The 27,918-nt window shown below is 45.1% G+C and overlaps 1 protein-coding gene across 3 annotated transcripts; it reads left to right on the plus strand.

Annotated features, from left to right (window-relative positions):
- The first annotated feature begins 7 nt into the window (after positions 1–7).
- rhot2 (ras homolog family member T2) lies at positions 8–27,021 on the plus strand. 3 transcript variants are annotated; one of them, XM_066682792.1, is made up of 19 exons: positions 8–35; positions 8,403–8,461; positions 8,538–8,619; positions 9,699–9,742; positions 11,390–11,443; positions 11,526–11,578; positions 12,114–12,222; positions 12,404–12,505; positions 14,171–14,269; positions 15,431–15,539; positions 15,672–15,792; positions 17,962–18,046; positions 18,148–18,293; positions 19,271–19,371; positions 19,482–19,612; positions 19,820–19,900; positions 22,909–23,031; positions 23,247–23,446; positions 24,512–27,021. In XM_066682792.1, the coding sequence occupies exons 2-19, from the start codon at positions 8,429–8,431 to the stop codon at positions 24,627–24,629; spliced, it is 1,791 nt and encodes a 596-aa protein (XP_066538889.1). In that variant the 5' UTR covers positions 8–35; positions 8,403–8,428; the 3' UTR covers positions 24,630–27,021. The 3 variants fall into 3 exon arrangements, with proteins under 3 accessions (XP_066538889.1, XP_066538888.1, XP_066538890.1); XM_066682791.1 differs by lacking the exon at positions 8–35 and adding an exon at positions 6,000–6,660; XM_066682793.1 differs by lacking the exon at positions 8–35 and adding an exon at positions 7,965–7,980.
- The last annotated feature ends 897 nt before the right edge of the window (positions 27,022–27,918 follow it).

Raw genomic sequence — 27,918 nt, forward strand, 5'->3', positions numbered from 1 at the left:
ACCAGAACACGCAGATCCACTAAAGCAGGTCCCAGGTCAGTACTTGGAAGGAAGACCTCCTCCTAAAGTCTTAAAGTCTAACGACAAACCAGTATTGTTCCTAAAGGTACAGTGTAGTGTGTCTTTAAAGGCACAGACAGTGTAGTGTATCTTTAAAGGTACAGACAGCGTAGTGTATCTTTAAAGGCACAGACAGTGTAGTGTATCTTTAAAGGCACAGACAGTGTAGTGTATCTTTAAAGGCACGGACAGTGTAGTGTGTCTTTAAAGGCACAGATAGTGTAGTGTACCTTTAAAGGCACGGACAGTGTAGTGTCTCTTTAAAGGCACAGACAGTGTAGTGTATCTTTAAAGGTACAGACAGTGTAGTGTATCTTTAAAGGCACAGACAGTGTAGTGTGTCTTTAAAGGCACAGACAGTGTAGTGTATCTTTAAAGGCACGGACAGTGTAGTGTGTCTTTAAAGGCACAGATAGTGTAGTGTACCTTTAAAGGCACGGACAGTGTAGTGTCTCTTTAAAGGCACAGACAGTGTAGTGTATCTTTAAAGGTACAGACAGTGTAGTGTATCTTTAAAGGCACAGACAGTGTAGTGTGTCTTTAAAGGCACAGACAGTGTAGTGTGTCTTTAAAGGCACAGACAGTGTAGTGTATCTTTAAAGGTACAGACAGTGTAGTGTATCTTTAAAGGTACAGACAGTGTAGTGTATCTTTAAAGGCACAGACAGTGTAGTGTATCTTTAAAGGCACAGACAGTGTAGTGTATCTTTAAAGGTACAGACAGTGTAGTGTATCTTTAAAGGCACAGACAGTGTAGTGTATCTTTAAAGGCACAGACAGTGTAGTGTGTCTTTAAAGGCACAGACAGTGTAGTGTATCTTTAAAGGTACAGACAGTGTAGTGTATCTTTAAAGGTACAGACAGTGTAGTGTATCTTTAAAGGTACAGACAGTGTAGTGTATCTTTAAAGGCACAGACAGCGTAGTGTATCTTTAAAGGTACAGACAGCGTAGTGTGTCTTTAAAGGTACAGACAGTGTAGTGTGTCTTTAAAGGCACAGACAGTGTAGTGTATCTTTAAAGGTACAGACAGTGTAGTGTATCTTTAAAGGTACAGACAGTGTAGTGTGTCTTTAAAGGTACAGACAGTGTAGTGTGTCTTTAAAGGCACAGACAGTGTAGTGTATCTTTAAAGGCACAGACAGTGTAGTGTATCTTTAAAGGCACAGACAGTGTAGTGTACCTTTAAAGGCACGGACAGTGTAGTGTGTCTTTAAAGGCACAGACAGTGTAGTGTATCTTTAAAGGTACAGACAGTGTAGTGTATCTTTAAAGGTACAGACAGTGTAGTGTGTCTTTAAAGGCACAGACAGTGTAGTGTATCTTTAAAGGTACAAACAGTGTAGTGTATCTTTAAAGGTACAGACAGTGTAGTGTATCTTTAAAGGTACAAACAGTGTAGTTTATCTTTAAAGGTACAGACAGTGTAGTGTATCTTTAAAGGCACAGACAGTGTAGTGTATCTTTAAAGGCACAGACAGTGTAGTGTATCTTTAAAGGTACAGACAGTGTAGTGTATCTTTAAAGGCACAGACAGTGTAGTGTATCTTTAAAGGCACAGACAGTGTAGTGTATCTTTAAAGGCACAGACAGTGTAGTGTATCTTTAAAGGTACAGACAGTGTAGTGTATCTTTAAAGGTACAGACAGTGTAGTGTATCTTTAAAGGTACAAACAGTGTAGTGTATCTTTAAAGGTACAGCAGTGGTGTTAGAGTCCAGTTGTGTTCCTAAAGGTTCATTACATTCTCTTCTCCAGAAGGAGAGGGGGATCTCTGTAATCTTTCTCAACTGTGGAGAATAAAAGAACACAATAAAAGTCCTGGAGATGAAAAGGGGCGAATGAAAAGTAAAAAATCTATAATTAATATATAAAATAGTCATGGTCGCTAAGTGAAAGTACGGAATTAACCCTTGAGGGCACCACCACAGTGACAATTTTTCAGAGAGTGAATTGAACAAATGATGATGCTTTGCATGAGACAAACCCAAGGTCCTAATGCTCTGAGGTCAGTAAAGACCTCTTAACATTTTCTGGAACAGAGTTGGGGGGTGACTCCAGTGTCCCATTAAATCTGCCCCTGTGGGATCTCTGTCTGTCCTCCAAACTGCCCCTATCTTCAATAAACCTCAAGTTCCCAAGTGCGTCTGGGAATAGTCTGAATAATTTAGAGATTAAGGTCTGATTTATTCTGAGAATAAAGTCAGAATATGTAGAGAAACACTGTGGAGTGTTATAATATTCAGACAGAGAGACTCCCAGTCTGTGCACCATAGAGAGAGCTGTGAAAGAAGCAGGTGAACAGAATTATTTATTATACGCCTCCGTCCACACGACATGACGACGAACCCCCGACAGTGCAGCCCCTGACTGCGATGACTGCGGTGTTAGTTTACTGTACGAGTTCTTCAGATGGAGCCTCATGGGCACGCCGGAGTTCCTCTCGCTCTGGATCCATCATCTTCATCATCATTTTAATGGTCTGCTGTGAAACTACACGCCTTCGTCTGAATAAACGGGTCGTTGCAGTGATTCAGGTCAAATGCTAATAACACTGTGGTCCTGATGTGACAGAGAACTGAGGATTAATTCCTGAAATCTTTACCATGGTATGATTTCATCCACACACTGCACTCCTCAGGTACACTGCAAAGTGTGTGTCTGTGTCATTATACGTGCAGCGAAGTATTCTGACTTTAATCTCTGAATTTGTCTGACTTTATTCTCGGAATAAACCGATTTAATGTGAACATGGACGCTTAAAATCCTACATTTTAAGTGTATTTTGTTCTGTCTCTTTGAATAATTGGTGACTTCATGTATTAATATTGTGTTGATGTTTGATATTGTGAACTACTTAATAATTATTTAAAAAAATATTTAAATAAATTGCCATTGTAATAATTCAGAAATGTTTAAAGGAAGTAATGGTAATTTTTTATTTATTAAACCAAGAGCCTTAAGACAGATTCCTCTGAGAGGAACAGCCATGGTCTAAGGTTTAGAAAAGTGGGCTTGGATTTAGAAGGTCACCAGGACCCTCAGGAAAAATGGAGGCACTGAGAGTGAAGGAACAACACTTCCTCCTCCCTCAACATCCACAGCTGAGGTGCCCTTGAGTAAGGCACCAATCCCCAACTGTCCCCCGGGAGTTACAGCTGGCTGCCGACTCTTCCTCTGTGTGTGTGTGTGTGTGTGTGTGTGTGCATCACTCACACCTGTGGACAGTTTCTCACACACTCACTATCTCACCCAGTCACTCACACACACACACACACACCTGTGGACAGTTTCACACACTCACACCTGTGGACAGTTTCACACACTAAACCTGTCACTCACACCTGTGGACAGTTTCACACACTCACCCAGTCATTCACACACACCTGTGGACAGTTTCACCCAGTCACATGCACACACACACCTGTGGACAGTTTCACACACTCACCCAGTCATTCACACACACCTGTGGACAGTTTCACACACTCACCCAGTCATTCACACACTCACACCTGTGGACAGTTTAATTCTCACACACACACCTGTGGATAGTTTCACACACTCACCCAGTCACACGCACACACAAACCTGTGGACAGTTTCACACACTCACCCAGTCATTCACACACACACACCTGTGGACAATTTCACTCACTAACCCAGTCATTCACACACTCACACCTTTGGACAGTTTCACACACTCACCCAGTCACTCTCACACTCACACCTGTGGACAGTTTCACACACTCACCCAGTCACACGCGCACACACTCCTGTGGACAGTTTCAGACACTCACCCAGTCACTCACACACTCACCCAGTCACACGCGCGCACACACACATCTGTGGACAATTTCACTCAGTCACTCACACACTCACACCTGTGGACAGTTTCACACACTCACCCAGTCACACGCACACACACACCTGTAGACAGTTTCACACACCCAGTCATTCACACACTCACACCTGTGGACAGTTTCACACACTCACCCAGTCACACACACACACACCTGTGGACAGTTTCACACACACATTCACACCTGTGGACAGTTTCACACACACACACCTGTGGACAGTTCCACACACTCACCCAGTCACACGCGCACACACACCTGTGGACAGTTTCACACACTCACCCAGTCACACGCGCGCACACACACATCTGTGGACAATTTCACTCACTCACCCAGTCACTCACACCTGTGGACAGTTTCACACACTCACCCAGTCATTCACACACTCACACCTGTGGACAGTTTCACACACTCACCCAGTCACACGCGCACACACACCTGTGGATAGTTTCAGACACTCACCCAGTCACTCACACACTCACACCTGTGGACAGTTTCACACACTCACCCAGTCACACGTGTGCACACACACACCTGTGGACAATTTCACACACTCACCCAGTCACTCACACACTCACACACACCTGTGGACAGTTTCACACACTCACCCAGTCATTCACACACTCACACCTGTGGACAGTTTCACACACTCACCCAGTCACTCACACACTCACACACACCTGTAGACAGTTTCACACACTCACCCAGTCACACGCGCACACACACCTGTGGACAATTTCACACACTCACCCAGTCACTCACACACTCACACACACCTGTGGACAGTTTCCCACACTCACCCAGTCACACGCACACACACACCCAGTCATTCACACACTCACACCTGTGGACAGTTTCACACACTCACCCAGTCACACGCACACACACACCTGTAGACAGTTTCACACACTCACCCAGTCATTCACACACACACACCTGTGGACAATTTCACACACTCACCCAGTCACTCACACACTCACACACACCTGTAGACAGTTTCACACACTCACCCAGTCACACGCGCACACACCCCTGTGGACAATTTCACACACTCACCCAGTCACTCACACACACCTGTGGACAGTTTCCCACACTCACCCAGTCACACGCACACACACACCTGTGAACAGTTTCACACACTCACCCAGTCATTCACACACTCACACCTGTGGACAGTTTCACACACTCACCCAGTCACACGCACACACACACCTGTAGACAGTTTCACACACTCACCCAGTCATTCACACACACACACCTGTGGACAATTTCACACACTCACCCAGTCACTCACACACTCACACACACCTGTAGACAGTTTCACACACTCACCCAGTCACACGCGCACACACACCTGTGGACAATTTCACACACTCACCCAGTCACTCACACACTCACACACACCTGTGGACAGTTTCCCACACTCACCCAGTCACAAGCACACACACACCTGTGAACAGTTTCACACACTCACCCAGTCATTCACACACTCACACCTGTGGACAGTTTCACACACTCACCCAGTCACACGCACACACACACCTGTAGACAGTTTCACACACTCACCCAGTCATTCACACACACACACCTGTGGACAATTTCACACACTCACCCAGTCACTCACACACACCTGTAGACAGTTTCACACACTCACCCAGTCACACGCGCACACACACCTGTGGACAGTTTCACACACTCACCCAGTCATTCACACACTCACACCTTTGGACAGTTTCACACACTCACCCAGTCACTCTCACACTCACACCTGTGGACAGTTTCACACACTCACCCAGTCACTCACACCTGTGGACAATTTCACTCACTCACCCAGTCATTCACACACTCACATCTGTGGACAGTTTCACACACTCACCCAGTCACACACACACACCTGTGGATAATTTCACACACTCACCCAGTCACACGCGCACACACACACCTGTGGACAGTTTCACACACTCACCCAGTCACACACACACACACACACCTGTGGACAGTTTCACACACTCACCCAGTCATTCACACACTCACACCTGTGGACAGTTTCACACACTCACCCAGTCACACACACACTCACACCTGTGGACAGTTTCACACACTCACCCAGTCACACACACACTCACACCTGTGAACAGTTTCACACACTCACCCAGTCATTCACACACACACATGTGGACAGTTTCACATACTCACACAGTCACTCTCACACTCCACCTACCAATGCGTGTTTGGGCTTGAGGATGGGAGGCGGATCCCCTGGAGGAAACCCACAGAGACACAGGGAGAACACACCACTCTCATAATCACGGTGACCTGGGGCGAGGATCCTAACCCTGAGACCCTGTAGCTGTGTTGTGTGTGTGTGTGTGTTTAGGTTCTCAACACACTTTCGTTCTGGAGGCACAGTGCTGCTTTCACACAGCCCTAGGGTTCGGGGCTGTAACTTTAACTTTCACTTTAAGACATATGTGTTTTTAAATGTTCTCAGACCTTTTTGCTTTTATGTTTATATTTTCTCTCTCTCTCTCTCTCTCTCTCTCTCTCTCTCTGCCCGACTGGGGGCGCTGAGTCCTGTCTGTTTCTCCTTGGACGGGAGTTGAAGGGTGAGGAAAGAGAGGGAGAGATGAGCGCGGTTTGAATTGTGTATAAACCGCAGTAAACACAGTTCACTCCCGGTCAGAGGGGCTTCGTAAAGCTCGCGGAGAGATGAAGCGCGATGTGCGGATCCTGCTGCTGGGGGAGCGTGAGTAGCTCATATCCACCAGCTCCACTAGGGTCGGGTCTGGGGGGGTGTAAGGAAGCACACGAGGTCGTTTTGAGTTTCTAAACACATTTAAAGGCACTCATGTGGAAGTTTTAATGTTTCAGTAGCTTAACAGCTCATGAAACATTGTCTTAAATTCACACTGAGTGTTCTCCAGAGACCGGGAGAGCTGCTGAGCTTCTCCAACTTCACTGGGTCTGATCTGGAGTGGTTTTTCTATAGTGAGGTTTGGTCATTTTAGAAAACCTATAGAAGTGTCAGTGTTTTAAGGCTGACACATCCTCACTGACCTACGTGTACTTCATATCAAACACATCTCTGATGACAGGAGCTAAAACCAATTCGGAAACTGTTAACTGCATAAATCATCACACCAAACAAACATAACATGTCTGTTAACGTTATTACAGACTTAGTAAATAACGGTCATTCATAAACTGATGCTATCTTAGCAGTTAAATCTTTCTATACTGTTTTTAAAGGCTTTTTGAGTGCAACCTGTCAGCTGTTGGTTAAATAATAATTCACTGATAATGTTATATGGTTTAACCTCTCTTCATATTCCATAACCAAGAATATCCCTGAGCTTTTATATGTCATCTGTGTCTTTATCTTATTTTTGTCTTCCGTCTGCTGAATTCAATGGAAATAAGTTAGTTTTCCCGTCATGGAAGACTGTTAGCTGTTAGCTAGCTTTAGCTCTTGTTTTCGACCCACGTACATTATTAATACACTTTCAGTGACTCTTACAAACTCCATATGATTGCTTTATAATTAATTATAAACTATGTTTATGACAGTTGTGTAAACCAGCGCACTTCTGGCGCTGTATTTTGTAGTTAAACCACAAGCTACACCGGCTAACGAAGGCTAAGCTAAGCTAAGAGAAGTTGAGGGAAGATTTTATTCATGATTGTGTCCATGGGCTCCAAACAAACACAGACGTTTCTTAAGTGGATATTATATCATCGGTGTGATTTTCTACATGTTTATGGACTGTGTACTGTTTGTTATTGGGCTGAAATTATTGTGTGTCAGTTTTTTTTGACCTGTTACTTCATTAGCTGCTACTTTAGACAAGCTAACACCTTTTGGCAGTATGTTCATACAATGACCTCCTTGTTTCTGCTCTCTTTCATTGCCCATTTATTCAGGAACATTTTGTAGTTCTACAATTACAGACTGTAGTCCATATTTTGCTCTGCATACTTTATTCCTCCCCTTTCTTCCATACCCCCAGAGCAGGTATGGTTTGCCTGGTCATTCTCAGCGCTGCAGTGTCACTGACGTGGTGGTGGTGTGAGTGGATCAGACACAGAAGTGCTGCTAGAGTTTTTGAACTATGTTTCTGTTGTAATATGCATCTGTCACTGACTGACGGGGAACTGTTGTCAGTTCAGCACTCAAAGCCAATAGGTTTATGTTTGATGGTGATGTCATGTTTCTTATTCGTTCTGGAAGTTCAGATGTTCAAATCTTTATTGGAATTATATCATCAACCAAAATGAAGAAATACATTGTGATATAAATTTTGTCCATATCATCCAACCCTACACTAAAGGCTATTTAAAGTATAGTCCGGGACTAACAAAGTATGGAGAGAAACAGATGGACGACAGTCTAATTTTAGAATTGCATAGTGCTCCTGTAAGGTCAGTGGAGCTAATAAAATAAGTGAGTGTACACTATTCTCACCTTTTTTCCCATCTTTCTTTCATCAGCCAAGGTGGGGAAGACCTCTCTCATCATGTCCCTGGTAGGAGAGGAGTTTCCCGAGGAGGTGAGGACTACTTTTTGCGTTTCTCATGTTTGTGTTTTGATGCATGAATGACATTGACTCATTGTCACTTTTGTAGGTTCCCCTGAGGGCAGAGGAGATCACCATACCTGCAGACGTCACTCCTGAGAAAGTGCCCACACATATAGTGGACTACTCCGGTCAGTGAGTGTGTGTTTCAGCGTGTCTCACACACACAGTGGGTTATACAAGGGTTCTTAATCCTTTTCACAGAGGGATAGCATTTTGGGTTGAAAAACGTTTAATGACCTCAACAACTTGCATAATACACAACACAGAAAAAAAAAAAACAAGGAAGACTAAAAAACATTATTCACAAATGAACCCAGCAGTGGTCAGTCAGAGGGATTCTAAGCAGTAGAAACATTGCAGGAGAATCTGCAGATGTGAAACATCAACAGCCAATCAGACACAAGCTCCTGATTTACTAATCTACTAATATAATGTTTGGAGGGTTCTAAAATATAACCGATACAGAGTGATGCACCTAAACACCTCTGTGTTAATGGAGTACTGGGGTAGCAGAAGTAACCAGCATCGCCAATACTGTTTACTTCTGCTGTGAGTTGTCTCTCGCTCCTTTAGAAAAGCTGGAGATGGTGGGTTTAAAGAGGAATAAGGCATGACTCAAAGAAGTTTTCAAAGAGTTTTGTACATAATGTAAATCAGTACATCACTTAGTTCATGATGAATAGACCGTTTGCTGTTGACTATACTTTCTAATCTATATTTTACTATTATACGTCATGGTGAGTAGACTATACCTTGTTACTTTGTGTGAAATAGACCATAGCCCATGCTTTTGTAACCTCCAGGCTTGACTACTGCAGTGCTCTGTTGTATGGCCTCCCTGTTCGGGCTTTCAGCAGCCTGCAGAACTGCAATGTTCTGCTGCAAGGCTGCTGACCCATACAAGATCTTGGGAGCATATTACTCCAGCCTTAAATCGTCTACATTGGCTCCGAGTACAGTGGCCAGCACAAAATGCTTGTGTGGTTTTTAATGGTCCTTGCATGACCTTGCCCCTTCTTATCTAAGCAGTCTACTCCAGTCATACCCTCCAGTGCTGGTGTTTTAAATCTAAATTAATTGTATGATATTTGTTTTTCCATTTTACTGTAAATGCATCTTTTTTGGAGATGTTTTGTTTTGTTCAGAGAGAGAGATGACGGTTAGGTTTAAGTCTTTATTTATAGTGTGTCATTGTTGTTCTCTGCAGAGACCCAACAGACTGAAGAAGTGCTGAGAGAAGAGATTGTTAAGGTAAGAGTTATCGGCCTTAGACCTGGCAGCATGTGGTGTTTGTAGTAGGTTCCTCAAACAGAGATGGGGTCAGAATCATATTATAATACATGAAAGTACACAATGGAAGGTTGAATGCAAATTAAGTGTTAAATGACAGGTACTGAATACCACTTTGTGTCAATCTGTAGATTAGAAAGAATAGTGTACAAATCTGACTCCGAACTTCATTTGACATATTCTTATATTTTAGTGCTCTGTAATATATATACACACACACATGAGGTCCACAGGTTACGTCAGTCCCGAGTTACGATGTTTCGTGGTTACGACACATCTCCCATTTACTGTATAAGCCTTGTTTCGACTTAAGTGGTTTTGTGTTGTAAACATCGTAACGCAAACTTCGAAGAAGAATACGAGGTTGCATAGCTCTGGACCGAGGAGGATAGGTGTTAGGATAGGATAAGTGCTTACAGTATGTTATATGTTCCGACTTACACCGAAAACCGGTTTAATTTCATTCATTATCTGTAACCCTTTTTCAGTTCAGGGTTGCGGTGGGTCCAGAGCCTACCTTTAATCATTGGGCGCAAGTCGGGAATACACCCTGGAGGGGGCACCAGTCCTTCACAGGGCAACACACACACACACACACACACACACTTACACATTCACTCAAACACTCACACATACGGACACTTTTGAGTCGCCAGTCCACCTACCTAGTGTGTTTTTGGACTGTGGGAGGAAACCGGAGCACCCGGAGGAAACCCATGCGGACACGGGGAGAACACACCACACTTCTCACAGACAGTCACCCGGAGGAAACCCATGCGGACACGGGGAGAACACACCACACTTCTCACAGACAGTCACCCGGAGGAAACCCATGCGGACACGGGGAGAACACACCACACTCTTCACAGACAGTCACCCGGAGGAAACCCACCCAGACACAGAGAGAACACACCACACTCCTCACAGACAGTCACCCGGAGGAAACCCACACAGACAAAGGGAGAACACACCACACTCCTCACAGACAGTCACCCGGAGGAAACCCACACAGACACAGGGAGAACACACCACACTCCTCACAGACAGTCACCCGGATCAGGAATCGAACCCACAACCTCCAAGCCCCTGGAGCTGTGTGACTGCGACACCTACCTGCTGCCGCCCCATATTGATATATAAATAAATATGATTTATGATTGATTCTTATTGAATCTTGGCTCATAAATCGATGCAGCCTTTTTGTATGAATTAATTAATTTTATTCACAGCCCTCGTTGAGAACATAAATCATACTGTGACATCACATGTATCTGTTCAGCAGATCTACAGTCTTGTGGTAATAGAATAGCTTTTATTGTTGCTGAGAAAACAATGTTCAGAACAGTGTTAAATTCAGTGGGTTTTTTTTATTAGTTATGTACAACAGGTTCAGCACAGCAGGCCTTGTAAAGTAGCCGTTCGGTTTTGTAGCATTTGTTACTAAATTAGACGTCTGATTTAGGAGTATGAACAGTCTTGTGACTGAACTCGAGGCAGAAGAGTGATACTTACCTTCAATCGACTGATTTGAAGGTTTTAACATTGAATAGTTGTGTAATTGTGTGCTAAACTGTGTTGATAACGATGTTGATATCCTGTGTCTTCTAGGCTAACGTGGTGTGTGTGGTGTATGACGTAACGCTGGAGGAAACCATCGACAAGGTACACACCCTCCTCATAACTCATTCCACTGATTTCAAATCGTGTCTCTGGCTCAGATTCTGAGTGTTTGTTGTTTCTTTAGATCAGGACTAAGTGGATTCCCCTTGTGAACGGCGGAGCTGAAAAGGACAGCAAGTATGTCACCCTCACTCCTTCAGATCGCTGTGTAACGTTGGGCAAATCTTTTCCCGAATTCTTCATTGAGAAAGTCTACATTAGGGAAGCACAGACCTGACATGGCATGCTTGGATCATGTTTACCTCGGCATAATTGTATCAGAACCATTTTGCCAAAGTACAATAACAATAGCAGTGTCAGTGTAGATAATAACAACAATAGCAACAGCAACTAGAGCTGCGTGATATCATTAGTAAACAGTATTAGATTTGACAGATATTAATACAGTTTTAACAAACGTTATGTTGTTCTTTTAAAATCACCAAAGTGCACATAAACAAACCAAACCATGTTTCAAAAAAGAGAATCGTGGTTTATTTAGTTTCTGTTTATTTGAACAGCTGTTTCCCCATATGCTCAGGAAATGACATGAATTCCAAGTAGAGCTCAGCACAGATACGATGCCCGAATGATGTCTTGTCTCATCTCCTATTTCCAAAACTTTCATTAGAAAATGTTTCAGCGTTACAGTTTTATTTCCTCTTTGCTGCAGGATTCCTATCATACTTGTGGGCAACAAGTCCGACCTGCGCTCCGGCAGCTCCATGGAAACCATCCTGCCCATCATGAACCAGTTTTCTGAGATTGAGACCTGTGTGGAGGTAGGGCTGGGAAATTAATAGAAAAGTAATCGAACTTGACATTCAGAATTTGCTGTACTGAAATCAGCGGGGAGTGGGGTGGAAGGGAGGTGGATGTCTACCCATTTTCAAAAGTTATGTGGTATAGTTACCCCAAAGTGTGTCCGGATGGTGTACAATAATTGTGTAATTGTTTCCACAGTGCTCTGCAAAGAACCTGAAAAACATATCCGAGCTTTTCTACTATGCTCAGAAAGCTGTCCTGCACCCCACTGCACCACTGTATGATCCTGAGGAAAAACAGGTAAACATGGAACACACACTGCGCTAATGATTTGAGGATTACTGTTCATACGAGAATGTGTCCAACAGGGACACTATGTTCAGAGGAAACCCAAATATCGTTGTGTTATGCCTTGTGACATTTTCATCTGCGGTCCACATAATATCCAGAGAATCAGGTGCAGACCACTTCCAGAGCTGCCCTTTACAGTGGAGACATATTAACAAATCAGAAAAGAGCTAATGGGTCACTTCCTGTTTTCATTTCCCCCCTTCAGAAGGAAAAGCTCCACAGATGCATCTAGTTCTCTGGTCTTTACCCAGAGCACCTTCAAGGACAATAACACACTGTGAATGATGCATCCAGCTCCACTGCGCCATAACGCTTTATTTGAGGCTCTGAGCTCTTTCTGGAGCTTCTTTATCTTGAATCACCCACGGACGACGTCACGGTTTTTGCTGAAGAACCCACTGATCAAATTTTTCTGATTCAGGAACCCATTGATTGGTGGAAACGTGACTAACAGTTCCAAATCAGGTTTACATACAGGTATCGAATCGGTTCCACTTTGGTGGAAAAAAGCTGTGTTTGGTTCAGGTGCAGGGTAACACCTGGGCGGAGTGTGCAGGAGCCCTGTGAGCACAGACAGACGGAGACGTTCAGAGATGTTCATTATTGGGCCAGGCATAAACTAGTCCACAAGACGTTTTGGTTGGTCTACTTTCCTATGAATATTCAGGTTCAGAAGAGGCATCTTGTATAAGACCACAGCCGTTGTCATGAAAAGACGTATTAAAAACATTCATTCTGCCTCTCATTTATTCGTCTAAGTCGTTCATTTCAGGTTTTCTAAGTGTCTTCTGAGCTCGGGTTCATGTATGAAATATCTCCAACGTTCTCGCTCGCTCTGAATTTACCAGACAGGGTCCTGCATTATTCACACATGGGCTCAGTCAGGTTTTACACAGGCTTTGTACTTATCCATTTACTTTCCGGTAGAACTGACTTTTGCTTTCTCACATGCAGCTCACACACCATCTGTGTAACGTCTGGAACGGTTCGGGTTTTTTGGTGTGTTCTCCCTGTGTCTGCGTGGGTTTCCTCCGGGTGACTGTCTGTGAGGAGTGTGGTGTGTTCTCTCTGTGTCTGCGTGGGTTTCCTCTGGGTGACTGTCTTTGAGGAGTGTGGTGTGTTCTCCCTGTGTCTGCGTGGGTTTCCTCTGGGTGACTGTCTGTGAGGAGTGTGGTGTGTTCTCCCTGTGTCTGCGTGGGTTTCCTCCGGGTGACTGTCTGTGAGGAGTGTGGTGTGTTCTCTCTGTGTCTGCGTGGGTTTCCTCCGGGTGACTGTCTGTGAGGAGTGTGGTGTTTTCTCTCTGTGTCTGTGTGGGTTTCCTCCGGGTGACTGTCTGTGAGGAGTGTGATGTGTTCTCTCTGTGTCTGCGTGGGTTTCCTCCGGGTGCTCCAAAAACACACGTTGGTAGGTGAATTTGTGACTCGGAAGTGTCCATTGGTGTGAATGTGTGAGTGTGTGTCGCCCTGTGAAGGACTGGCGCCCCCTCCAGGGTGTGTTCCTGTCTTGCGCCCAGTGATTCCGGAATGCTATTCAAATCAGAAAAACCCTCTAACAGCAAGTTTTAGTTAAAGTTCATGGTGTTGTTGTAAATGATGGTTGTTTTGTGTGTTTTAGCTGAAACCACAGTGTGTTCGTGCCCTGAGTCGTGTCTTCAGCATTTCTGATCAAGACAACGATCGAATTCTCAGTGATGATGAGCTCAACAGCTTCCAAGTAAGAGCATCCATCTCAAGTGTGTGTTCACATGCAGCTTCAGTTCTGTTCAAGATTAGATCAGATTACACTTATTAATCCCCAAGGGGAACCTCAGTGATGCTGCAAAAATAAAGATAAGATTTAACTTCCCAAGTTCAAAATAAGTTTAAACACTACCTTAAATGAGCGTGTTGTCTTTTACAGGAGCCCCTTTGTGTTTGTTTCTCTCATTATCCTCTGTGTCAACCCTTTCTTTCCCTCCTCTCAGAAAATTACACTCCAAATGACTTACTGATTTCCTCCACACTCTGCACTAAACTGATCATTTGAGTTCTCATCAAGAGCTCGCCCTTGCACTCGTTCCTTTTCTGATGGAGGCAGAGTGCAGGTGGAGACAGAGAACCTCGGTGAATAACCCCCTGAGTTTAGCCTGGGTTTGGACACCCCTTCACCAGATGGCAGCTGAGAGGTGGCTCAAAACCGCAGTCTATAACCCCTGGGTCCTGTACTACGCCCAGCAGTTGGTGGAGGCTGCGTAGCTCAGTGGGGCTTTCTGGAAAACACACAACACACAGGCTGTCTGGATGCATGTGAAAAGTTTAATTAAAAGCACCCTTCCCTGATAAACTCCTCCAATCCCAAAAGGGCTTCAGTTGCCTCCCTGGTGTCCTCACAGCTCATCCTCCTGCTCACATACAAATCACTGCATGGTTTAGCAGAACTCCTGCACCCTCACGGCCCTCCACGTACACGTACGACCTCTGATACGGTCGTCTTACCCTTCCCACATCCAGACTGATCTCTGCAGGGGGCAGATCCTTCAGTATCATGGCCCATAACTGTGGAACACATCACCTCAGTCTCTCCATCGCTACTCTTCTCTCTTCCTTTAAATCTGAACAGAAAACACACCTTTATTCTCTACGTTTTCATCAGCTCCCTCCTTTAAACTAGTGAATGGCACCACCTTCACACTGATGTATATTAATGCACTGGGAAATCATAAACAAAACCAGAACTATATCAGTGTTTTGCTTCACTGTAACATCAGTATCACACCAGCCCCAGTATCTTCATGTGGATCGCTGTTTAAGAACTAGATTTTAAACCACACTCCAGTTGTCCGTTGTCTTTCAAGAGTGTGAAGGTCATTTAAAGTGTGTGTGTGTGTTTTGGTAGAAATCTTGTTTCGGGAATCCGTTGGCCCCCCAGGCTCTGGAGGATGTGAAAACCGTGGTGTGGAAAAACACCAGCGACGGAGTGCAGGACAACGGACTGACCCTTAACGGTAATTCACGTTCGGATTCAATGAAAGGCTACGCAGAAAATATCGAGATTAAGAGAGTGATGAAGCCATACTTTGCATGAAGCGCAAGGAAAGGCTGAGGTTGGTGTAGTCACACGTGCTTGTTTTTTTCAGGTTTCCTGTTTCTGAACACACTTTTTATTCAGAGAGGCCGTCACGAGACCACGTGGACCATCCTGCGCAAGTTTGGCTACGACGACACGCTCGAGCTCACAGACGACTACCTCTATCCACAGTGAGTTTCGCCTGTGGATTAAAGGGATTTTAATGCATAGTTTTCCCTTTTTCAGACGACGAGGGCTGACAGTTTTTTACTTAAAATCATCTGAACACATTTCGTCGCTGTCCAAAGAGAAACCTGTATCTCCAGTGTTTGTGGATGTTTCGTTTACTACGTCATTTGAACACCGCAGCTGTGTGAAATCTTCCTGATGAATGGACCAATAGAAATGCTCCAAAATTACTTAATCATTTTACGTGGACTTCCACTGAAAATTACGTTTTTTTAAGATACGTTTTTCTTTGCAAAGCGACGATTTGTTTGAGCTGATTGCAATTTTTCACAGGTGTTGGCCTTTACAACCATATTTCCATAATCACACAGAGTTTGTGCATTATGGGTTAGTTTGTAAATAGAACTAAGTAGCCATTTTACATAATTTTAACAGTGAGCTAATACCGAGTACAGTTTACAAACATATACCCTCCTCTGAGAGACTGCAGACAATAAATATATACAAATCTCTGTCTGACTGTCTGTGAGGAGTGTGGTGTGTTCTCTCTGTGTCTGGGTTTCCTCTGGGTGACTGTCTGTGAGGAGTGTGGTGTGTTCTCTCTGTGTCTGCGTGGGTTTCCTCCGGGTGACTGTCTGTGAGGAGTGTGGTGTGTTCTCCCTGTGTCTGCGTGGGTTTCCTCCGGGTGACTGTCTGTGAGGAGTGTGGTGTGTTCTCCCTGTGTCTGCGTGGGTTTCCTCCGGGTGACTGTCTGTGAGGAGTGTGGTGTGTTCTCCCTGTGTCTGCGTGGGTTTCCTCCGGGTGACTGTCTGTGAGGAGTGTGGTGTGTTCTCTCTGTGTCTGCGTGGGTTTCCTCCGGGTGACTGTCTGTGAGGAGTGTGGTGTATTCTCTCTGTGTTTGCGTGGGTTTCCTCCGGGTGCTCTGGTTTCTTCCCACGGTCCAAAAACAAGTTGGTAGGTGGATTGGCGACTCAAAAGTGTCCGTAGGTGGGAAAGTGTGAGTGTGAAGGACTGGCGCCCCCTCCAGGGTGTATTCCTTCCTTGCGCCCAATGATTCCAGGTAGGCTCTGGACCCACTGCGACCCTGAAGTGGATAAGAGTTACAGACAATGAATGAATAATTAAAAAGTCTAAATATTGTGAGGTGAGAAATGTAGGATCATGGAGTTTAGAGACTGACAGGCCCCTGGATCTGGAGAGATAAGAGCAGAAAAGAGCACATGCTGCTTTTATTTTAGTTTATTTTGCATCTGCTGTAGTCTGCATATTGATGTGTGTTTTTTATAGATGCTTGAACACCTCTGCTGTAGAAACTACTTGAATATGAGAGAAACTTCTGAATACAGCTGAACATGTGTAGAGTGTGTGTGAGCTTGAGGAAACTGGGTCATTAGTGTTCTCCTTCAAGTGTGTTGAGCGCTACAGTGAAATGTTAGCAGTGGTTTGAAGATGTGGTTGTTTACTGATGTCTGTGGAGCAATGTGTGGCGAGTAGTAGCTAATGGGTGGAATGTGAAGTGGCTACATTTGTGAAGGATTTTTAAATCTTTGACTTCTTATCTACTATAGTTTGCAGAGGTAACACATTCATTCAATCATTCATTCATTATCTGTAACCGCTTATCCATTTCATGGTCGCGGTGGGTCCAGAGCCTACCTGGAATCATTGGGCGCAAGGCGGGAATACACCCTGGAGGGGGCGCCAGTCCTTCACAGGGCAACACACACACTCACATTCACTCACACACTCACACCTACGGAGTCGCCAATCCACCTACCAACGTGTGTTTTTGGACTGTGGGAGGAAACCCACGCAGACACAGAGAGAACACACCACACTCCTCACAGACAGTCACCTGGAGTGGGAATCGAACCCACAACCTCCAGGTCCCTGGAGCTGTGTTACTGCGACACCACCTGCTGCGCCACCGTGCCGCCCAGAATTTATTTATTTAATCAAACTACTTCTATAAAAACACAATTTTGTTTATAGATATAATATTACTTAATCTGGCTCCTCGGGATCCTCTGCCTTGCATGTTTTCAGTTTGATTTCCCTCCTCCAGCGCACTTATTCATGTGAATGTACTCATTCACAAGTCTCCGAAGTCTCCTGAGATTTTATTAGGGATGTTATTTCACTCGTACGTGCCTGTGCTCTTGTATATCTAGGTTACGAGTACCTGTTGGCTGTACAACAGAGCTGAATCACCTGGGTTATCAGTTTCTCCAGAAGCTCTTTGATAAGTATGATGAGGTAAGCTGTTTAAACAGCCAACCCCTTTGTTATGGTGCCCTCTTGTGTTTAGGAGAGGTGTCTACAGCAGCTGACCGTGTCTCTCTTTCTATTTCTAACAGGATAAGGACTCAGCTCTCTCTCCAGCAGAGCTGAAGAACCTGTTTAACGTATTTCCCTACATGCCCTGGACTGAGTCTGTGTACAGCAGTGTCCACACCACTGAGGAGAGCTACGTTTCTCAGCATGGCTACCTCTGCCAGTGGACGTAAGCAAACCAGTCCCACACACTCTAGAAAGTTATAAGGCACCTTTTGTAATGAGTGATTTCTGCTTCTTTAGAGTGGAACACAGTGTTTGAAAATGACACGTTACTGAGTGGAGGCTGAGCCTGGGCGAGGGAGGTACAAGCAGAGGCCATCAATATTAGCCAGTGTGCTTTTTAGCCTTATGCTAAACATTCCTTGTTGCAACGTCCAGCTCTCGCTGGATTCTTTCGTCGGCCACCGATCCAAGGAGCGTTTGAACCTCTTCAAAAGACCACGGCGTCATTTTACGAGCTGCCGTCGTGAGTCGGATAAAAACAAACGTGATCTCTGCTGCAGCTGGAGATTTTACAGATGGAGAGTTGGTGCTGGTCGTCTGCGTTGCGTGGCGTAGAGTGACGACTCTCTCTGGACGATCAGCGCTCTGCAAGGTTTACACGCCACGGTTTAGTCCCTACTCGACTCGCTCTGAACCACGAGAGAACAGTCCGCTGTTCCACATACCTGATACCAGATTTGCGTAATGAAAGGCACAATAGCTGGGCAAGGCAAGGCAAGGCAAGTCGAGTAGACACCATGCAGTGGAAAAGTGCCGATATTCAGCTCCCTGAATTTTTCAGAATCTTAGAGAGAAGAATCTTCAAACACAGTGTGCAATCACAGTAGAAAAGCACTGGCAAAAGTATGGGTCACTCTCTGAAACAGCCGTGTAGCCCACTGTCAGCAGTGACTGCGTCGTCAGTCTTCAAGTATCTTGTCCTAAGCATTCACAGAAGGGCAGGAGATGATACTCCAGTAAAGTAAGAGACAAACTCCCTGATACTACCCACGATTTTTAAAGACATTTTTGTCTACACCGTGAATTCTGAATTAAATTTGAAGCAGATAATGACTCAACACTGCAATCGCAGCCATTCACACATTCATTTTCTTTTCAATCCCAAAGAGATATCTAACCAATGCATTGGGCAATATGCAGGTTGTCTGCGTACCTGGATGTCCACAGGTGTCTGGAGTACCTGGGATACCTGGGTTACCCTATTCTAATGGAGCAAGATTCTCAGACGTCTGCAGTCACAAGTAAGTACTCACTCAGGCACAGACACCTGAATGCTCTTAATATGCAGTGCTTACTGTAGAGTAGTTGCTTCAACGCTTTGGTCGTAACACAGCTGATTTGTCTCTCTCAGTAACCAGAGAAAAGGCATTAGATCTGGAAAAGAGACAGACGCAGCGTTCCGTGTTTCTTTGCAAGGTGATTGGTCCACGCGGGACAGGAAAGACCGCCTTCCTACAAGCTTTCCTGGGCCGGAGTCTCATGGTAGGAGAATAGCTTTGTATCAGACTAATGAGCTTATTCTACTAAGATACCTTCAGACACGTCAGCGCACAGGTTGACTGACGTTTTGCTGTTCACGCTACAGGATACTTCTCCAAATGTGGTGTGAAGGGGACCTTAGATATTTCTCTGTTTCTTAACGGACTGTTCATTAAACTGATTGTAATAAGGCGCCTGTTTCTGTTTCAGAGTGACCAGCGCAGTCCCAGTGCCTTCTCTCTACACACAATAAACACCGTCACTGTTACCAACCAGGAGAAGTACCTCATTGTAAGTTTAACTGTGTAACATTCTTTTATAATCAATGCACAGCAGGACGATGACATTTTAAAGCTGCGTTCAACGCATTTACTGAAGTGGAAAAAAGAAACACACACACGGAGCATGGGCATCCATCATGGCCGCTCAGAGGGCACATCACCTGTGTATTTTGAGGGAGGAGAAACCACAGCTTAGGCCAGTCACAATAGTCATTTTCCATGGTTGATATATTGGTCTAGATATAATTGCGATAGTGGCGGCACGGTGGCGCAGCAGGTAGGTGTCGCAGTCACACAGCTCCAGGGACCTGGAGGTTGTGGGTTCGATTCCTGCTCCGGGTGACTGTCTGTGAGGAGTGTGGTGTGTTCTCCCTGTGTCTGCGTGGGTTTCCTCCGGGTGACTGTCTGTGAGGAGTGTGGTGTGTTCTCCCTGTGTCTGCGTGGGTTTCCTCCGGGTGACTGTCTGTGAGGAGTGTGGTGTGTTCTCCCTGTGTCTGCGTGGGTTTCCTCCGGGTGACTGTCTGTGAGGAGTGTGGTGTGTTCTCCCTGTGTCTGTGTGGGTTTCCTCCGGGTGACTGTCTGTGAGGAGTGTGGTGTGTTCTCCCTGTGTCTGGTGTGGGTTTCCTCCGGGTGACTGTCTGTGAGGAGTGTGGTGTGTTCTCCCTGTGTCTGCGTGGGTTTCCTCCGGGTGACTGTCTGTGAGGAGTGTGGTGTGTTCTCCCTGTGTCTGCGTGGGTTTCCTCTGGGTGACTGTCTGTGAGGAGTGTGGTGTGTTCTCCCTGTGTCTGCGTGGGTTTCCTCCGGGTGACTGTCTGTGAGGAGTGTGGTGTGTTCTCTCTGTGTCTGCGTGGGTTTCCTCCGGGTGACTGTCTGTGAGGAGTGTGGTGTTTTCTCTCTGTGTCTGTGTGGGTTTCCTCCGGGTGACTGTCTGTGAGGAGTGTGATGTGTTCTCTCTGTGTCTGCGTGGGTTTCCTCCGGGTGCTCCAAAAGCACACGTTGGTAGGTGAATTTGTGACTCGGAAGTGTCCATTGGTGTGAATGTGTGAGTGTGTGTCGCCCTGTGAAGGACTGGCGCCCCCTCCAGGGGCTGCGTGGGTTTCCTCCGGGTGACTGTCTGTGAGGAGTGTGGTGTGTTCTCCCTGTGTCTGCATGGGTTTCCTCCGGGTGACTGTCTGTGAGGAGTGTGGTGTGTTCTCCCTGTGTCTGCGTGGGTTTCCTCCGGGTGACTGTCTGTGAGGAGTGTGGTGTGTTCTCCCTGTGTCTGCGTGGGTTTCCTCCGAGTGACTGTCTGTGAGGAGTGTGGTGTGTTCTCCCTGTGTCTGCGTGGGTTTCCTCCGGGTGACTGTCTGTGAGGAGTGTGGTGTGTTCTCCCTGTGTCTGTGTGGGTTTCCTCCGGGTGACTGTCTGTGAGGAGTGTGGTGTGTTCTCCCTGTGTCTGGTGTGGGTTTCCTCCGGGTGACTGTCTGTGAGGAGTGTGGTGTGTTCTCCCTGTGTCTGCGTGGGTTTCCTCTGGGTGACTGTCTGTGAGGAGTGTGGTGTGTTCTCCCTGTGTCTGCATGGGTTTCCTCCGGGTGACTGTCTGTGAGGAGTGTGGTGTGTTCTCCCTGTGTCTGCGTGGGTTTCCTCCGGGTGACTGTCTGTGAGGAGTGTGGTGTGTTCTCCCTGTGTCTGTGTGGGTTTCCTCCGGGTGCTCCGGTTTCCTCCCACAGTCCAAAAACACACGTTGGTTGGTGGATTGGCGACCCAAAAGTGTCTGTAGGTGTGAGTGTGTGAGTGAATGTGTGAGTGTGTGTGTTGCCCTGTGAAGGACTGGCGCCCCCTCCAGGGTGTATTCCTGCCTTGCGTCCAATGGTTCCAGGTAGGCTCTGGACCCACCGCGACCCTGAACTGGATAAGGGTTACAGATTATGAATGAATAATTGCGATAAATGATATTATTATTAATAATTAATAATAATAATAATAATAATAATAATAAATGATATTATTGTCATTTTAAGCCACTGATACCATGATAATATAAATGCATAGTAATGCAATTGCCCCAACTTTAAAGAGCAGTGAACTTTTAGGAAAAAAATATTTATTGAATATTATGAATAATTGTAATTGGGATTAAAACATGTTAATGTCCTAAATAAATAAACAATAAATAACATAAAACCAGTGATTTTAAACAAATCTACAGAACAGAGAGCAGAGAAATGAAAGAACAGAACAGAGCGAAAACACTGGAGATGTTTATTCTTCTGTAAACACACAGTGGACAACACTGAGGTCAGCAACAGTCACTGAGGAACTGTGCATATTGTACAATAAATCAATAATGTATTTACTGTGACAGGCTTAGCGCTGATCCTTCACTCCTCCGTTCCCATTTTAATCTTCCTATCGGACCAAACCCTCTGATCCCAAGCTCAAGGCCAAGTCTGCCCCAGCATTACTACAGCAAGGGTCACACACACCAGGACACACAACATCGCAGTTAAAGATTTGATTGCTTTGACGCTGACAGTGTGGTTGTAAACAGCAAACAGACTGAACACAATCAAAATTCTGACCAATAATTGAATTATCTTCTATAAATGAAGCGCTGAATGTGGATCAACAGTCTGTCAGTCAGTTAGGGCTGTGGTCATGTTCGCAGCACCGTGTCTGGCTGCCTCTGATTGGTCTAACTCTGTTATAGAGGCTTAAAGTCCCTGTTTAAAACCTGGTTCCTGATAACACCTAATATTTAGTATGTCATTTTAATCAGAAGATTCTCTTTTTACTTTTAGTCTTTTGACATTTCTTCAGACTTTGCCCCATTACTTTAAATGGTGGAGTAGTGAAGTCTCTCTGGATCGGTTTTCAGGACAGGGACTGAGCCTAGTCCAGCACTGCTATGCTTTTCATACAGTGGAGTGCTGGACTAAGAGTAAACCCTGTCCAGGAAGCCAGCTGTATCTGTAACAGCCACGAACACGACAGGCTGCTGTGTTGCTTCCTGTCTGATATCCATGTTGTTGACCTTAGCTGGAGGAAGTCGATGTGGAAACGGAGTTCCTGAAGGCGGCGGACGCAGCGTGTGATGTTGCCTGTCTGATGTATGATATCAGCGACCCAGACTCCTTCAACTACTGTGCTAGTATTTACAAGGTATAGACCACACACACACACACACACACACACACAAACACATGATGTTCAGTGTGTGTAAGCCATTACAATTAGAAAGTCATAGAACTGAATACAGCTGACGTTAATAAGAAAGCTCAATGTGCTCCAGTGCCAATAGAATTGTTCTGGTTTTCATTTCTAAACCCTTCTTTAATTAACTGACAAAAGCTCTTTCTCTGTTTCTTCATCTACAGCAGCACTATATGGACCGCGGAGTGCCGTGTGTGGTTGTGGGCTCCAAGGTGGACCTCCCAGAGGCGAAGCAGCACCACGGCATGAGCCCCGCAGAATTCTGCTACAAACACAGGCTTCCTGTTCCACTGCGCTTCTCCACATTGAACACACCCAGCAACACACACATCTACAGCAAGCTCGTCTGGGCAGCCATGTACCCGTACGTACACTCTTTTTCTTACACACACACACACACTCACACACATACACATGCTCACACACACACACATTGACAAAGTAGGGGTTACATGACTCCGCTTTAAAATGTATTTTTGCATTAATAGAACAGACAGACACTAGAGAAGAGAGAAGGTAAACAAACAGTGCTTTAAACCAGGGTTTAAATAAAAAAAATGTAGAATAATTCAGTAAGAGTAAAACAAAGTAAAGTTATGAGAAGTGAAATGTTGTCTAAAAAGTGTTAGAAGATTTGTGACACTGACCATGTTAAAAGCTTTGTATGAGGTTTCATTTTAAAACATGGATCTCGATTCTCACTCACTCACTCACTCATTTAAAAGATGCTCCACAAGGGGGCGCCATTGTGTTCTCCGTTTCTGGCCTCTTTTCGACTGCAGGGCTGAACTGCTCAGAGCAAAGTGTGTAACAGTTTGAGTAGTGTTTCCGTACGGAAACAGCTCAGCGCTGAACGCTTACAAATCGTATTCTACCCAGTCTCTTCTGCACGGTTCGCTAACCACGCCGAGAGACGTTATCAACACCGCAGGGGGAAAAAATAAACATGACCAGGCTCGAGTCCAGACCAGTACAGAGAGACCCAGCGTGGATGTGGAAGCCAGTAAAACTTGGGTCTTTTCATTTCTGTCGAAGCTAATCTGGGTTTCTTTGACTCATCGGATGTTTTTACTCAAACTTGTGAAACTCTTAATTACTACAAATGTTAATTAAAGACTTATTGTAATGACAGTAAACAACTGATACCGTTCTCCAAAGAAAAACCTGTATCTCCGTGTTTGTGGATGTTTAGTTTACTGCATCATTTAAACACTGCAGCTGTCCTTCACACTGTGTGAAAAATTCATGACGAACGGCCAATAGAAACGCTCCAAAATGACTCTGAATCAACTCTTTTACATTGACGTCCATTTAAAGTTGAGAAGGGTTTTTTTTCATCCTCCTGGAGAGTTATTATTATTTCGGAGATCTTAGATTTCGGCCATATTTCAGTCTTATTTATAATTTTATGTTCTCCTCTCGTCTCTAGGCACCTGAATGATTCGGACATGAGCAGCACTTCCTTTTGGCTGCGTGTGACACTTGGGGCCGCAATAGCGACTGTGCTGGGCTTCGCCTTCTACAGAGCCTTCTTCAGACACAAATAACCCAAACACACTCAAGCAGCATTCTTACATCATCTCATTCTCCACAGTTACTGAGACCCTCTGTCTCTCTGTCTGTCTCTCTCTTTCTTTCACACACACAGACACATACACATGAATACACTCATTCTCTGCCTTGCCATGTCAGTTAAATTTAGCATCTCTAGGACCCTGAGGTAAGCATCGCATTGGCCACAGTCCCCATGACTTTGGGCAGCTGTATACATTCTGGACGGACAAGTCCCTTCATACGTACACAGCACAGGCTGTAAACTTCATCCAATCATCACCATTCATGGTTGACATTTGACAGAGTAGCGTTTTGCCAAACTGATGTACATTGGTTTTAGCTGAAACTTACCTACAATAAGAGAGAGGGAGGAATATGGCGCTTTTCCACTTCATGGTCCCTACTTTAGCCGACTCTTTTGCTTTTCCACTAGAAAAAACCCGACCCCTGTTCTCTCGTGGTTCAGAGCGAGTCGAGTAGGGACTAAACTGTGGCGTGTAAACCTTGCAGAGCGCTGATCGTCCAGAGAGAGTCGACACTCTACTCTCCATCTGTAAAATCTCCAGCTGCAGCAGAGATCACGTTTGTTTTTATCCGACTCACGACGGCAGCTCGTAAAATGACGCCGTGGTCTTTTGAAGAGGTTCTAACGCTCCTTGGATCGGTGGCCGACGAAAGAATCCAGCGAGAGCTGGACGCTGCAACAAGGAAGGAACAAACTCTACTGATCTGTCTGAACTGATGACGGAGCTGTGTTCAGTCCCAAACAACAACAACACGCCGCCGTTGTTGTGGTTATCCAAATCCCACTGTTCCCGTTAGAGAGTGTGGGGGGTGGAAAATTAACCAGGTACCAAGCGAGTAGAGCCGTGTAAAGCCAGTAGAGCAGGTACTGTAGAGTGGAAAAGCGCCAATGGACAGTGTTTGTGTGAATGAGAAAGTGTGTGTGAGCAAAAGTTATAAACGCACCCTCTGTACCGTGGGAGAGATGCTGTAACCGTATTTAAATATTTTATTAGGGAGGAAACTCCTGGTTGCCAGTTCAGCCGGGTGCTCACTGTGTTACGCTGATGACTGACAGGGAAAAGACTTTCTTTGTTATTATTTTTCCAGAAAGTTTCTGGAAAGTTTGTTTTGGACCATCTGTGCTTACCTTCCTTCTCCTGGGCTTTTCAACACACTTCTAAAAAAATTCCTAACTCGATATGAACTGTTGATTGTTTTAAAGGGGAAATCTGCCTAGTTTTTATTTAATTTACAGCGAAAAACTGTTTTTTCTTCTGAGTTCTTCACAGTGGTGGTGGTATAAACCAGGGGTGTGTGGTCGTTTTATTTACGATCAAGTACCTACCGTATACGATTGAGTTTTATATTCCGTCTGAACAAAGCCTTCAAAAGCAACAACAAAAGGGAAGCAAACTTTCGAGTTCGTTAATTTAATCAAGGTTAATTTTAAATTATTTTGAAGTATTTCTGTTGTTTTTGTTAGGATTTTTAAACATGGTGTAAAAGGCAGCTGGTGATTCAGACGTGTCAAAAAATGTAAAAACCCCAGTAAGGGAGATACGAGGTGATGTTCTCACAGCGACAGTATGCGATGTTGGTCGTACACTTTTGTTATTTTTCATACCGTGCCCTGTGTTTAATTTAAAACTCATTTTTTCGGCCAGTACCTTACAGTGACATGAAGCCTTTGGCCTCAACATTTTTGTGACCATTTGAATTTAGGGCATTAGTAGTTCGGATATCTGGTTCCTGTCACCACCCTGTGAGCAGTTTTCACTCCAGAACTCCAGAGTATTTCACAAAAACTGAATTATTTTTTGCAACACATTGAATAAATAACGCTAATATTTTTGTATAATGGTGAAATTCCCCTTTAAGCTGCGCAGCCGTGTCCTACACTGAACCATCACTGGATTAAGACCATCTGCCTACGCTTTCTACGCTCACTGTCCACTGACCACACAGGAGCACTTTGTAGTTCTACAGGAATTGCTCTGCATCCTTTCCCCCTGTTCTTCAGCGCTCAGGACCCCCACAGAGCAGGTGTGATGTGGTGGTGGATCATTCTCAGCGCTGCAGTGACACTGACGTGGTGGTGGTGTGTTAGTGTGTGTTGTGCTGGTGTAGAGTGGATCAGACACAGCAGTGCTGCTGGAGTTTTTAAACCCTGTGTCCACTCTCTGTCCACTCTGTGAGACACTCCTCCCTCGTTGGTCCACCTTGTAGATGTAGAGTCAGAGACAGTAGCTCATCTGTCGCTGCACAGTGTGTGTCGCTCGTCCTCTAGTCCTTCATCAGTGACACAGGACGCTGTCGGCTGGATGTTTTTGGTCGGTGGACTGTTCTCGGTCCAGACACTGAGGGGTTTAAAAACTCCAGCAGCACTGCTGTGTCTGATCCACTCTACACCAGCACAACACACACTCACACACCACCACCACGTCAGTGTCACTGCAGCGCTGAGAATGATCCACCACCACATCACACCTGCTCTGTGGGGGTCCTGAGCGCTGAGGAACTGGAGGGAGTACGTAGGTGTTCCTAATTCAGTGATCGTTCTCTGTATAAATCCCCCAAACCTTGAGAGGGATTATATTAGGTCAGTTGTATGCTCGTTCATACAGCAACCAATCCCTTCCAGCACGAATATCACATTCATTAGGTCCCCAAACGGATGTGTTACACACGTCTAAAGGCTGAAACGCTGTATGTGTGTTTGCTGTTGCTTGAGTGTGAGATGTACATTTCTAAACTTGAGGATTGAAGACTGGAAGCCTTTGCCTGTAACTGTTATGATGAAATGACCAGAGTATGGTTCTTTGGGGGGTATTAACGTAACGTATTACGAGTATTTACACACGTCTGAAGGGTCCAGCTACAGCCCTTCAGCTTTGCCCCTGGGTTTTGGACGTGTCCTTCTGTCGTGTCTCATTTGATTGAAGCCAGTCTGTCATGAGAAAGATATTTTGTAATAAATGTTTTTTCAGGTGGGGAAAATCCCTCTGTCTTCTGGCCGTGTTATTGTCAGCGTGTTGTGAATCTGAGACGCTTTGTGGTTAATATTAGATGTGGTCTTGTGGTGTTATGAGAACAGCTGGTTGAAAGTATCATGATTTATTTTGACTCTAACGTCCTATTATCATTTTTCAAGCAAAGCTCTTGATTAATCGACCCATTTTAGGTAAAAAATAAGTGTGTGTGAGTGAGTGCCCCCTCCAGGGTGTGGTCCCGCTTTGCGTCCAGTGATTCTGGGTAGGCTCCGGATCCACCGCGACC

Source organism: Hoplias malabaricus, chromosome 10 (assembly GCF_029633855.1).
Source record: "Hoplias malabaricus isolate fHopMal1 chromosome 10, fHopMal1.hap1, whole genome shotgun sequence".
Taxonomy (NCBI): domain Eukaryota; kingdom Metazoa; phylum Chordata; class Actinopteri; order Characiformes; family Erythrinidae; genus Hoplias; species Hoplias malabaricus.